Source organism: Coffea eugenioides, chromosome 3, assembly GCF_003713205.1.
Source record: "Coffea eugenioides isolate CCC68of chromosome 3, Ceug_1.0, whole genome shotgun sequence".
Taxonomy (NCBI): domain Eukaryota; kingdom Viridiplantae; phylum Streptophyta; class Magnoliopsida; order Gentianales; family Rubiaceae; genus Coffea; species Coffea eugenioides.
In genome coordinates, this window is record NC_040037.1 from 3,686,238 (window position 1) to 3,700,005 (window position 13,768).

Below are 13,768 nucleotides of genomic sequence, written 5' to 3' on the forward strand. Positions count from 1 at the left end.
AAATAAAGAAAATTAGATATATTTAAAACTCTATTGTTTTTAGCAAATTGTTGAACACGGGACAATTAATAAGTTGTTTACATGGAATCTCTAAGTTGTTTCTAACTATTTCATTAAATTTTTTATGTGTAATTAACTTACTTTAAATACGAAAAAGATAAAAAACAAAGTTGCTAAATATAATTTCTAAAAAGTAGCTATCAATGAAATAAGAAGAAAATTTATTTCTACAAATTGCTCGTCCCTTCTTTTTTTTTAAAAAAAATTGGAGTTAAAAATCCCTCTTTTAAAATCGCAATAACCTATACAGTTTATTAATCATGTGAGTTTACAAATAACTTTTGTAAGAGGTGTATTGGTATGCCAAATGAAAAGGTCATTACTGAGGCATGGTATTTTTATGGAAAGTAAAAAATATCCTCCAACATTTTAATAGTGATTTAAGGGATAACTATGTAGCTTATTTAAGATGGATATTAGAAAAGGTCAAATATCAAGTGAAAAAACAAAGGATGAGTGTTATGATGTTTATTTACAAATTTCTTTTATGAAATAACAATGCACATTTTTTTTAGTTTAAAAACATATAATAGTATGAATGAGTTGTCAAATAATTGGACTTAAAGGTCTTATGTTCAAATTCTTTTTCGTACTATACTTATTTTTTATTCAATCTAAAATACCACAAGGTATTTATACCCATTAACTCTAGTCTCTAGCATTAGAAATCAATAAGAATTACAATTGAAAATCATTGACCTACTTAATACCAAATATTTAGGGGGTCAACCGTAACTGAAATTTAAAAGCAAATCAGTTTTGCACAAATCCATGGATTTCCAATAACTTCTTTGGACAAAGTCAATAATAAAAAAATATCCCAACTGGAATAATAAACAACCTTAAAAAACATGAAAAAGAAAAAGGACGAAGATGGAAATCCAAGATTTCCAAGGGACAAACCTGGTCCAAATACTTCCAGAGGTTACGCATTAATTCATTTTTACCGGATCCTCTCAATTCAATTCAATAGTAGTTTACGTTACTTTTGAAATGCCCTTTTTTCCCTCTTTTTATCTCTCTGGTGGCGTCGCCTCTGCATTATTACACTGTGTGACTGTGTGTAGTGTGAGTTGGGTGGGTAGGGTCGGTCTCTTTTATCAGCAAGCACGAGAAAATCAATAGTCTAGTAAACAGGGGAGATGGGTTAGAGGGGAGAGGGCCCCTTCCCGCTTCTTCTTAAAATTCGTCTCTTTCTTCACTCCAAGAGGGAAACTGTGTGTTTTCCTGCGTGTGTTTGTGTGTGAGTTTTACTTGAGAGCGACTAATTGCTGTAAGATGTCCATACATATCTGATAGAACAATAGATTAGATTTAAGATAATTTGTATATACAGAGTGACAGAAGGAAAGGCAATATGGGGGAAGAAGGAGAGAGGAAGGAAATAGAAGAAGTGGGGAAAAAGAAAGAAGTTGTAGTGATGGATACTCCAGAGAGGAGCAAGAATCAGATCAATACACCAATTTCTAAATTTGAGGTTTGATTTTTGAGTTCAATTAACTTTAAATTTGCATTTTGTCAGTTTTTTATGCGGGGGATTTTTTTTTTTTTGGTGATCATGCAAAGAAAATAAAGCTGTATTTTTTTGGTTTTAAGATGTGGATTTTGCAAAGGGGGGCTGGATTTGTGGTATATGGGGATTAGCAGTGTTTTTGAGATGAGTATTTGGCTTAATTCATGAATTATTGTCTTTTTGGGAGTGGTAAGTCAGTAATGCTTGGGCTTTGTTATGGGAGATTCGATTTTCAGGTTTTTTTAAGTGAAAAATGTTTTGGGGAAATGGGGAGCAGAATTGTTTTTGTGAAATGGGTTTTTGCTAAATTGGTAAACTTTTGTCTTTTTTTTTGGCGATAATAATTTGGTTATGATTGGCATTTGAGGTCAGGGATTTGGTCATTGATCTGTGATTTCTAAGGGAAAAAGTTTTTTCGATAATGGTTTTGGGCTGCTTTGATGTATGAATTAGAGCTTATTGGTCTTTTTGTTAGTTGACCTCATGCTCTGTTAATTTATTTTAATGCATTATCTTGTTTTTTTCAGCTTCTGAACTGGTGAGAAATGGGTTTTGACAGGTTTGATATGTTAGTGTTGTTTGTTTCAGATTATGCTTCACTTAAGGTGGAATTTGTTCAATTTGATTGAAGATGCTGTTGTTTGCCCCTATTCTGATTTCCTTCAGTTCTTAGTGTGCGATTTTCTAGTGTTTCTCAACTATTTTACTTGATCTTCGTCCTTAAGTCTTTTGGCTTCTGGGTTTTGGTAATTAGTCTTTTTTTTTTCCTTCTGGAATTAGCTGACTGTGATTTTGTCAGTAAATTGGAGTTGTGTGTCATTGCTTTAATGCTCGTTAGTGGTAGTTCGCCTCGTGCCTACGGTTCTTGTTACTTGGTTATTCTATATCATTTGTATATGGAATTTTTAGTTTGCCGTGTCATATTTTTGGTATCTAACCTTTAAGTAGTCTCGGTAACGGTATGTAATTTGTTGATTTTGTCACCTGGAAGGTTTTGAAAATCTGGTTTTCATGTTTCTCTGCAATATGCTGTCTAGCATCTTGGTCATTTATCTGCAATTTTGTCATGCTTCTCAGAAATTGATTGTTAGTTAATTTGGGGAAACAAGTAATCTGAGTTTGTTTTGGATACTTTCAACGCTAGGGTTTATAAAAGTGCTACTATCTTGTACAAGTTGTCTGCAGTGTGCTTCTAGGTGTTGCGAATCAGCTTTTAGTCTTTCTAGCTAGAAGATTTTTATTCTTTAGGTGAATGGGCAGAAATGGTGACTGCAATGCTGATACTATATATTTTTTATTCTAGTGGATTAACTGGATTTTCTATATGTCAAAGTGTTACTGATACAGTACTTTCATGTGTATTGATTTTGAGCTTTGAATCATCCGCGGCCAATTGTATGAATTTAAGGCTTCTTATTAATCATGCAAAATCCCTCCATTTTTGTTTCTCATTTTCCCTGCATCTTCCCTTGCTGAAAATAATATGTTTTTGTCATGCTGATGGCATCATTAGCGTACTTTGTACTTCATTGTTTCAAGTTTTTACCATGAACACGTGATGTCTCCAGTGCTTTCTTTTTCTTGTCTTCCATCTGAGAGTTTTTCTGTTTCATCCATCGTGCAGGAGTCCCCAGTCTTTAGCTTTCTGAACAATCTTTCTCCTATCCAGCCGGTAAAGTCTGTTCACATTACCCAAACTCTAAATGCACTCAGTTTTGCATCCCTTCCATCTGTTTTCACGTCACCCCATGCCAGTTCCCTTAAGGAGTCCAGATTCCTTAGAAGGTAAGAGATTAATCTTTTTTGATCAGTTTCTGCAGTTTCACTTTTTTCCACAATTTATAGTATGGCAAGCCTCCTTGCCCATTGATCTATATTTATTTTTGCTTTCAGGCATCAACTTGTAGACCCATCAAGACCTGAGTTTTCTTCTGACAGTCAGAAGAAAATTGATGGGAATGGAGGGATTGTAAAATATGCCCATAACTCCTCTGAGCAGCAGGAAAATTTTGATCCGGGGAATTCTCTTGGAGAGACATCTATAGAGCCATCTTATGATTGCTCACAGCTGGCAGTTGAATTTGTGCGGTCTTTAAATTATGATTGCAAGAGTCCCATCTCCAGCCCAAAGGCTAGTTGCGCTGCTAGCAATAAAGGTCTGTCTGAATTTGATGCCAATGCTGGACCATTAGTTCCATTTTCTCTAGTAGTGTCTGGAAAAGGTTTATTTACAAATGAATCCAGTATTGAGGGATTAGGCCAAACTAATCAAAGTAGAGATGGCGCAGGTTGCGATTGGGAGAGTCTAATTTCTGATGCTGCTGATCTGCTAAATTTTGATACACCAAAGGATGTTGACAGTTTTAATGAATCCCCGCGATCTACAACTGCCTTCCATACCAACAACACAAATAATATTCAGAATATGCAAACATTTGGTTGTATTGAACACCAAGGCGAGGGAATTGACAACGAAAATCCTTCAACTCAACCAGGAGAAGGAAGTTGTGTGATGGAATTTGCTGAGCCTGAAGAAGTTATTACCAGTTCTTCTTTGAACAGCGAGTGCGTGGAAGGGAGCCTCAGTCAGAAAATGGATGCTGAGGTCAGCAATGCATCCCCGTACTTGCTGCTAAGATGCACTTCACTTTAAATGTTTGCTTTTCAAGAAATGTGTCTGCATGTAAAAATGGTTTGGATACATCTTAGCACACAATATCACCTATGGATCCTTTTAGATTGATTGATTTAAGTAGATTAAGTAGAGTTTGTGATGATACTGTCCTGCGCCAAAAGAAATGCAGTGGAAACTTCCATCAAGTTGCAGTTGTGTTTGCGGAAACTTGAGATGAGATCTAATTGAGTAAAAGCAGATTTATTTTGCTTTGAGCTATAACGTATTCTTTACTAAGCACTCACTGCCAGGGATGGCTATGTTAACTTTAAAGTGCCAATTTTCTAATTTTTGGAGCAAATATGTTTTACTTTTTCTTTTCTCATTTTGTTTCTTTTCTTCTCTTGTAGCCTGTTTCAAATTTGTACCGTGGAATGAGAAGACGTTGCCTTGTTTTTGAGATGGCGGGTGCTCGCAGAAAGCACCTGGAGGAGAACTCAAGTTCTGTTTCTTCCATTTTACTTCAATCTGATGGAAACACACCCTCCGCAGATAAGCAATTGGTTCCTTTCAAGTCTGGAAATGATTCATCCAGGTGCATTTTACCTGGAATTGGCTTGCATTTAAATGCTCTTGCAACTACTCCCAAGGAATTCAAGGTTGTGAAGCAGGACGCCTCAGTTGCAGGCAGACTGGTTATTGCACCTAGTTCAACTGCTAATTTCCAGCCCATAATGGCTGGTCAAGAATCATTTAATGAATCTTTGGCATTGACGTCTACGGAGACAGACATGGATCCCATTGAAAATGCAGCTCCACTTACGGAAGATGCTAACCAGCTTTCTGCCCTAATAGCAAATGAAGAGTTCAATCAGATTAGTCCAAAGAAGAAGAGGTATGCTAATTTTAGTTTATGGCACTAATCATAATATTGAAGTTTCTTTTTCTGCAATAGTCCTGTCTGACCCTTTTCCTAATTCTCAGGCGTAGATTGGAAGTTTCTGGAGAACCTGAGGGCTGTAAGCGATGTAATTGTAAGAAATCTAAATGCTTGAAACTGTAAGTAAATCCTTTGTGCTCAGTAAGTTCGTTTCTTTTGATTCTCATTACCAATGTGCTTTGATTAATTCCTGTTGGCTAATATCTGGTATTTCAGGTTTTCTCCTGTTTTTTGTGTTCTTAAAATTCCTTCTGCATGCAGTTATTGTGAATGTTTTGCTGCTGGTGTCTACTGTGTGGAGCCGTGCTCCTGTCAGGAATGTTTCAATAAGCCTATTCATGAGGACACTGTGCTTGCAACTCGCAAGCAGATTGAGTCCAGAAACCCCCTTGCTTTTGCCCCCAAAGTCATTAGGAGTTCCGATTCTTTGACTGAGGTGAGGTTGGGATGGGCAGTTGAATCTGGACTTACCATTTTCCTTTTTTGGCTTGATTGAAAGTAATATGTGAAGATTTTTCACTGTAGGATGACTCCAGTAAGACTCCTGCCTCAGCTCGACATAAGAGAGGGTGTAACTGCAAGAAATCTGGTTGCCTCAAAAAATACTGTGAATGCTATCAGGTCTTTTCCCCACCTTTCTGTCTTCCTCCTATTTTTCCTTGCTTCTGATAAAAATCTGGTTGTTTCTTTGAAGGGTGGTGTTGGATGCTCTATTAACTGTAGATGTGAAGGGTGTAAGAATGCATTTGGTAGAAAGGATGGTGAGTTTGGCTTAAGCTTCTGAATGTATTTCAATTCTGTTCCATCTAAGCCAGCCCCCTAATCCTCTTTGTGAACAAGGAAGAGATAATGCAGGACTGGCTTATCCAATCCCTTTGTCTGATCTAGTTACTCCATGTGTATATTTCAATGAGTATTCTGTTTGAAGTTTTATACTCTCCTGCTTCAGGCTCTATATACATAGGCACAGAAGCTGAATTAGAAGAAGATGAAACAGATGCGCTGGAGAAGACTGTAAAGGACAGGAAGCCACATAAAACTGCAATCCAGGTAGATGTAGAGCAGCAGAACCCTGAATCTGCTCCACCTGCAACACCTTTACGGTTTGGAAGGTACAACAAACACATCCTGTATTTTGATTGGAAGCTCTAGCAATCATCAGTATTATTAATAATTGTTCAACTCTGTTGCTTAGACCATCTGTCCAGCTTCCTTTTTCCTCAAAGAAAAAGCCACCGCGATCTTCATTGCCTTCTATTGGCTCCTCATCGGGTTTATATCCTATCCAAGGGCTAGCAAAGCCAAACCTTTTACATCCTCAGCCCAAGTTTGATAAGCACTTCCAAACGGTTCAGGAAGACGAACTGCCAGAGATTCTTCAAGGCAATGGATCTCCCATTGGTGGCATCAAGTTGGCTTCTCCTAATAGTAAGAGAGTTTCTCCACCTCATTGTGACTTTGAGATGTCTCCAGGTCGCAGAAGCAGCAGGAAGTTGATTTTGCAGTCTATTCCTGCATTTCCTTCACTCACTCCTAAGCATTGAGATATCATTCTGTTGGGTGAATGAAGGAAACTTTTAAATAGTTATTGTAGCTTTTAGTCATGATATTCAGTCATGTTGCACTCTGAGCTTGCCCCCTTTGTCCCTGTAAAATATCTGTCTTGTTTCAATCACAACTATGTACCGTATAGTGTTTATCATCCTTTGTAGAGAGACTTTCAATCCGTGATTATGATATATAAGCTTTAGAAAGCATTGATACAAAGCTGATGGCTAATAAGTAGGAAGGTGGAAGCTGATGGTAAGTTTGCTTGTCTAGATTCCGATGCGCCTTGCTGCATTTTCTCAGTGTGACTCGTAAGAAAAGATGACCAAGGCAAAAAATTGAAAAAGAACGCCACTCTTTTGGTCTCGCTAGCAAGTAGTTATAGGGTTATATTTATTTGTTTGAAAAGCAACAATTCATGATAGTTGGGAGTTGGGACTATCTATTTCAGAATTTGGGCTTCTGCTTGTAAAAAAAACATGTTTAAAAAGCAGCATATTAGGAAAATTTCTATGGTCGTTATACCGAACCAGTTGCTTAATGTGTATCCTTAATTTTTTTGAAAAGTGCTACAATTTAAGAAGGGTGGATTCCTCCTATGCGTAATCCTATATGCACATTCTTAAAATCACAAAAAAGAAAAGAAGAAGGTATTATGAAAAAATCAAAATGTTATTGTGTTTTTGTGTGTGTGTGTGTATGTGTTAATTATTTTAATTGTCCATATTCTCTCTTACGTGACAAGCTTAATTGAAGAGAATTAACTAGTTATTTGGACACTTGGGTTTTACCATATTTGTATCCAATACTTTTATAATTAGTTTTTCTTATAGTATCTTTCTCTTCTAACAACATTATCTTTTTAAATAATTAGGCCTTGTTTGCATTGCATTTTTTTGGATATTTTGTAAAAAAATTACTATAGTGATTTGATATATGTGAGGTAAAAAAGTGATTGAAAAATGTGTTCACGGACAACGTAACAATTTTTCTTTGAGAAATGGCAATCGAAACACATCCTTAGCATCCATAATATTTGTATCCAACTATTTTATAATTAGTTTTTCTTATAGTATCTTTCTCTTCTAACAACTTTATCTTTTTAAATAAATTTTGAATTATTTGTTCTTATGGTTCCCCTCTCTTGTAATAATGTAATCTTTTTTGATAAATTTGTATAATTTTTTTATCCATATAGATTAACACGGTGTAAAAAAAATTAACTATTACACCAATAGATTGATTAATGTTGTCAAAAACCAAACATTTGTTGATGAAGAAAATAAATTGCTAGATCTTTTGTACTTTATTAACTACGAACACGTAATTCTAGGTTTTTTATGGTCATTATAAAAATTTTAATTATCTAAAAAAAAATTTATCGATTGTTTGACATTCATGATAATATTTGATGAATATTATTATATTATAACAAAATTATACAAAGAAGTTTTAAAAATACTATAATAGTTAAACATTTAAAATACATCAATTTTCTAAAATTAATAAGAATGAACATGTAGGATCATTGTTAATTGTTTTATTTAAACTATTCATGCTTGCGCAAATTCACAATAAATAAATAAAATCATGCTAAGTCACAGGCAAAATACCAGTTCATCTCTAAACAGCTTCAAAATGGTGCCTCTTTTGGGTGCTTGTGTCCTGCTCTTTTATGGTACGTTGGACACCAAAATGGGGATAACAAGCCCTGTTGCATCCCCGGAGAAGAAGGTATTGGTTGCTCAAGGATGCCACGTTACTTCAATGCCTAACCAGTGCCACAGAAACTTTTGATTACTAACCAGAAAATTCTGAAAATTCTGTCAGTTAAGAATGCTGCAATGGACTTCCTTAGCTAAAAGTGCTTAAAACTCCGTGGTTTGCATTGGTTCAAGCAGTGGATGGTGGATCAAGGGGCCATGCACAATCTCAATCACCATTTGTTGCTTGTGTACCTGGACAGTCTTCAACAGATAACTTTCTTCTTTCCTTGTATTGATTGTTCTTTCTTGGATCAATGCCCTGACAATTAGTTCATCTGTTTTAGTGGCATCAAGTCTGCAAGTCCAAACAGTTAAAAGAGTTTCTCTTCCTCGTCGCGACTATTCGGATGTCTCTGGCCTGATCGAAGAAACAGCAGAAGTTGATTCCGCATCCTGGCAGGGGCATTCTTCAGTATTTCTTGGCTCAGTTGACTCCGAGCTTGCCCCTTTTGTTGCTGTAAAATGGTCTGGTTGTTGTAATAGTTATCAACTTTTAATCAAGAAAGGATGGTTTCTTTTCCCCTTTCTACAAGGATTAATCCTGTGATTGATGTTCTGATACACTTACCTTGGCTTACAAGGAAGTAACACTGATCTTGTTTGACAAATTCTATTGTCCTGGAGCTACAAAATTTTCTGCTTGAAAAGAGGAAATGAAGAAAAGAACTGATACCAGAAGACAGAAAAATAAAAAGATTGGATTATGCTAAGAAGCCAAAGGAAAGATGTATTAACAGCTGGGCTTTTAGTCCCTCGAACATGGAGAACCATCCTTAATAATACATTGTCTAGTTTACATCTTTAACAACAAATTCACAAATTTTCTAAAACAAGAGATTTTGCCAAAAAGTAACTGAATCATTGATGACCATCATATATATATATGACCCAGACCCAAAAAAAAAAAAAAAAAAGAGACAAAAAATTAAGGCGTTGTAGAGTAAAAGGTCATAATTGGATTTTTCTTGGGTCTGTAGAATCACCAAACTTGGAGGCGTTAGTTTAGTTTTGCCCATCAAACTATGGGGCTAGAGTCCTGGCCCATTAATGTATGGCCCCAGTACGTGTTACTCCAACGCACTCTGAATTTCCCAAGTCCTAATTTCAGAGTAAGGGCAGCTTGAATTAGTGAAGCCTAGCCCATTAAGATTCCAACCCAATTCAGGCTATATATATACAATCTTATATTTCCCCTCATTTTTGTGTGCGAGTTTGGTACGCTAAACTTCTTCAAATGGATCATAAATTATGGGACTGCATCTACCCGCAACAAATAAAAAATGTAGTCATGCAAACATAGAGAATTGGCGAGAACGGACCGCATCCTCGTAAAAAAGTATGATTTCGAAAGCATATTCTGACTTTTGACGGTGGTTAAAGTCGAATTCAATCAAAATTTTCTTTCTACCAAAAGAAAAAAGGGGGAGAATTGAATGATTTCACCGTGGCTTATTAGAAGGAATTGAACTTCTGATCTTTTTGAGCACATCATTTCACGATCCTAATAAAAAGAATGATTGTGTTAAGTGTTCCGCCCTAGGATAATCAACTATTTCAACCAAAAGAGAATCATTATTTGCTTTTTTGGCAATCAAGAACTAGGACTAAGCTAGAAGACCATGACCTTCAAACTATTTCAGCCAAACTCCACCTTCTGTAGTGATGGATGGAACTCAAAATCATAGTAGTGTTCTTGTCCATATTTCCTAGTTGTACCATTTGACCATTGAGCTACATGCAGGGAACATGGAAATGGCCTTGGGGACCATGAATTTTCAACTTACACGGAAGAGCAAAGCTGTGGGCTAGGGGGTGATCATTCTTTTTTCCTTTGATAGCCGAAAAGACAGCTAAATTATCATACCAGTTTACAGTTTTACACCTTTCATCAGAATCTTTAGTGGGGGAACATGGGCGCAATTGCTGTCCATTGCACAAGAAAACAAAAACAACATTTGGATTCTTTCTTTTTCGTGAGACCCCATCACCTAACTTTTTTTTGCCTCTAATATGCTTTTCAGGTTTCGTGGACAAGCTGTTCATATTAGTTGGTAGCAGGAATGGAGGATGCTTGATGAGTATGCCTTCGTGGATGATAGAAAGGGTATGGATTCCAAAGGCTATTTAGACTTTTGAACTGCCCCTCATCTACTTTTTTCCATAGCCCTAATAATATCGGAGAGAGAAAGAGAAAGAGAAAAGAGAAGAGACCAGAGCAAGTTTGTCGGTGAAGGCCAGCAAGCAAGCAAGAGTTAATTCAAAGCATGGTACAAATTGGTGGCAAGTAACATCAATATGTTTCTTTGGAGGGATGAAGAACAATATGGAAATTTAGCTGAACCAAATTGTCTTTATCCATTGTGGATTGATGTAACATGATAAAAACACATGTATTATCCTAATATCGTTCATTCATAAGTCCAATCATTTGTGGCCTGATTTAGGTTGGATGTGCTACTTACATTGTACTACATTCGGATTAGCTTATGAACCAAACAAAATATATTGGAGCCACCCCTCATGGTGTGTCTAGATTATAGAACTTTTAGTTGGAAAATAAATGTAGCAAGAGATTTAGGCACTTGCTGAAACACAAAGTCTAGTGGGGGTAAAAAAAAGAATAAAAATCAATCCATAGCATCTCTCTTGGTATTATTGATACTGTCATGGCCCTTTATTGATTTTTTTTTTTTTAAAAGATACTCTTAGGAGAAGGATTAAATTTTAAAAAATGAAGAAAGTAGGTGATATGATTAAATTCTACGTTGTTGTCTATAATAAGTTGCTATGCCTCTTTTGTAATTCTGCAGAGCAGCTTGAATTTATGGTTTGCGGTCCATGAATTCCTAAAACCATGTGACTATTAAGTCCCCCTCTTCAATCTAATGGTCCCCTAATTACCAAATAGTTGGCTGGAAATTATCTGGCACATGAATGCAGGCTCAAAAAAATGTGTAATAATCTCAAACTTTTGTTTCTTCACATATTGTCCCAAGTGATGGGATGGCTAGCCCTCTAATCTCCGCTGAAATGGAAGACACTAGATCGATCTTGAAGGACATAGACCTACCTAACCATTTTGATTGATTAGATAGCTCCCTCAATTAGCATTAGTTAAAAAACATGGTTAGTGTAACAGAAAGGAAAATAACTCTCAAACAATATCATATGTTTCTTAATCGCCTAGGATACTGACATAATCCTTCTTTTGCTGGTCAAGCTTCATTTTACGATTTGTCACTTGCTCCATCTAATTTGGAAAACAAATAACTGTCTTTCACTTTTGCTCTTGCCTTATCTCACAGAGTATTAGTTAGGCTAAAAACGATTTTTATCCTACTCGAGCATAATATCGAATTTCAGAATTGTTTGGATTGCATTTTTCTAGATTTTTTGTAGAAAAATTACTGTAGCGATTTGATATATATAAGGTAAAAAGGTGATTGACAAAGAAAAATTGCTGTCCAAACAAGGTAAATTTTTAGGCTGTTAAGCCCATTATGAATTTATACTATATTCTAGCCAGGAAAAGAAATAAAGTTTAGCAAAGAAACTAATGATTTGTGCCACTCAAGAAGTACACAATCGAAAAAATGCTTTGATTAATAGATTTCCTTGCACCTTCTTCTAACCTTTTCAATAATTTTTTTACTAAATTCTGGTTCCAGACTGAGCTGGAAATAAAAAAGAAACATTATGCAACTGAATTTAGATGGTATGCATCCTATAAGAACGTTCATGAGTGAATGAAAATTTTCTTGGTCTTACTTAAGTCTCACTCATGAGTCGTTCTCTCAGCAGATGGATATCCTTTGAAGGGATGATGATATTTTCTCTCAATATTGATTTCAATAGAATAATACTCGTATTTAAAAGTGGTCCAATAATAAATATTTCAATACTTTTCTTTGTTAGGTTTGGCTCTTCAGATCATCAAAAGAAAATTATTTGTTTTAAACTTAAATTCCTTATTTGTTCTCCGAATTGTTTAAGACTGAAGTCAGTTTGGAGAAAGTCCAATTTCTATACCCCACCACCTTTCCACCGATTGATTAGTCATTTCAAAATTCCTTTTGGCATATCAAAATTCACTTGTGTGATTTATGCCCAACTTTGGTTTTGGTTAGACTTAGAGAGACAACATCAAGAATCCGGTGCTAATATGTAGGGGTGTGAATCGAAATCGAAATCGGTAATTCGGAACTTTGAAATCGGAATTTTTCGGAATTTTGGTATCAGAATTTTCGACCGATTTCGATTTCGAATTCACCAATTTCGAATTCGAATTCGTTCCGAATTCAATTCGAAATTCGGTAAATTCCGATTTCACCGAATTCATGAATATAAAAATGATAATTATTATTATATAAATATTATATTACATATATATATAAAAATATTATATATATGTGTGAAAACGAAATTGAAATCGAAATAGAAATTCCGATTTCACTGAATTCATGAATATAAAAATTATTATTATAATATAAATGTTATATTATGTATATTATATTATATATATATATATATATATATGAAAAACAGATTTGAAATCGAAATAGGAATTTCGAATTCCGATTTCGATTTCGATTTCAAATTGTGAATTCGAAATCAGAATTTCCGATTTGAAAAATCTCATTACGAATTCGACCCGAATTCGATCAATTCGGAATAAGATATTCCGATTTACATTCCGAATTACCGAATTCGAAATTCCGAATTCAATTCGAATTCGGTCGGTAAATCGAAATTTTTCGATTTTGCATACCCTACTAATATGTACGTGTTTACAATAATCTATGTCTTAAGATATAAACTAGATCCAAATTTAAAGTTTTTTAATATGATTCCAAGGTTTAATTCTCTAATAATTTGCCCCTATTCCTATATTAGATTATGATCATATGTCACCATCCACATGTTCCTCCTGGTTATAGTTATCTTTCAGTTTTTTCTACTGCTACACACATTATCAGCAAAAGAAGATCAATTAGAAAAAAAGAAAAACCGTTATACAATTACATTGATTACATGAGCTGCATTTACACCAATCCAAAAACCATTTGAAAACAAGAAGTGTTAGAAAAAAAAAAAGAAGAAAACTTCATCATATGATGATGACAATTTTTTTTTTCATTCAAGCTCGTAAATATGAATGTATATACATGGTTATGAGTTGCAGTCATTAAATCTTTTACATCACAGAGATGCTTGCTTGCTTGCTAGAGACAAATCTGAAGTTCAACTGCTTTTAATAAACAGCAATTGCAAGAGCTTCAAATTACAATCAACCTCCACCATATAACTCAATAATTGCTGACAACTGT

At 35.1% G+C, this 13,768-nt stretch overlaps 1 protein-coding gene across 2 annotated transcripts; it reads left to right on the plus strand.

Annotated features, from left to right (window-relative positions):
* Positions 1-1,182: 1,182 nt before the first annotated feature.
* Positions 1,183-6,855, plus strand: LOC113767038 (protein tesmin/TSO1-like CXC 3). Of its 2 annotated transcripts, XM_027311208.1 has the most exons (11): positions 1,185-1,537; positions 3,198-3,358; positions 3,467-3,729; positions 3,862-4,178; positions 4,598-5,082; positions 5,172-5,246; positions 5,389-5,563; positions 5,653-5,748; positions 5,822-5,888; positions 6,077-6,239; positions 6,323-6,855. In XM_027311208.1, the coding sequence occupies exons 1-11, from the start codon at positions 1,418-1,420 to the stop codon at positions 6,669-6,671; spliced, it is 2,271 nt and encodes a 756-aa protein (XP_027167009.1). In that variant the 5' UTR covers positions 1,185-1,417; the 3' UTR covers positions 6,672-6,855. The 2 variants fall into 2 exon arrangements, with proteins under 2 accessions (XP_027167008.1, XP_027167009.1); XM_027311207.1 differs by having other exon boundaries at positions 1,183-1,537; positions 3,467-4,178.
* Positions 6,856-13,768: the final 6,913 nt, after the last annotated feature.

Excerpts from the sequence above, each read along its gene's own strand:
- LOC113767038 (XM_027311207.1), top strand. The coding sequence starts at position 1,418 with ATGGGGGAAGAAGGAGAGAGGAAGGAAATAGAAGAAGTGGGGAAAAAG. Across the intron at positions 1,538-3,197 it reads CACCAATTTCTAAATTTGAG|GAGTCCCCAGTCTTTAGCTT; the intron begins GTTTGATTTTTG and ends TCCATCGTGCAG. Across the intron at positions 4,179-4,597 it reads GTCAGAAAATGGATGCTGAG|CCTGTTTCAAATTTGTACCG; the intron begins GTCAGCAATGCA and ends CTTCTCTTGTAG.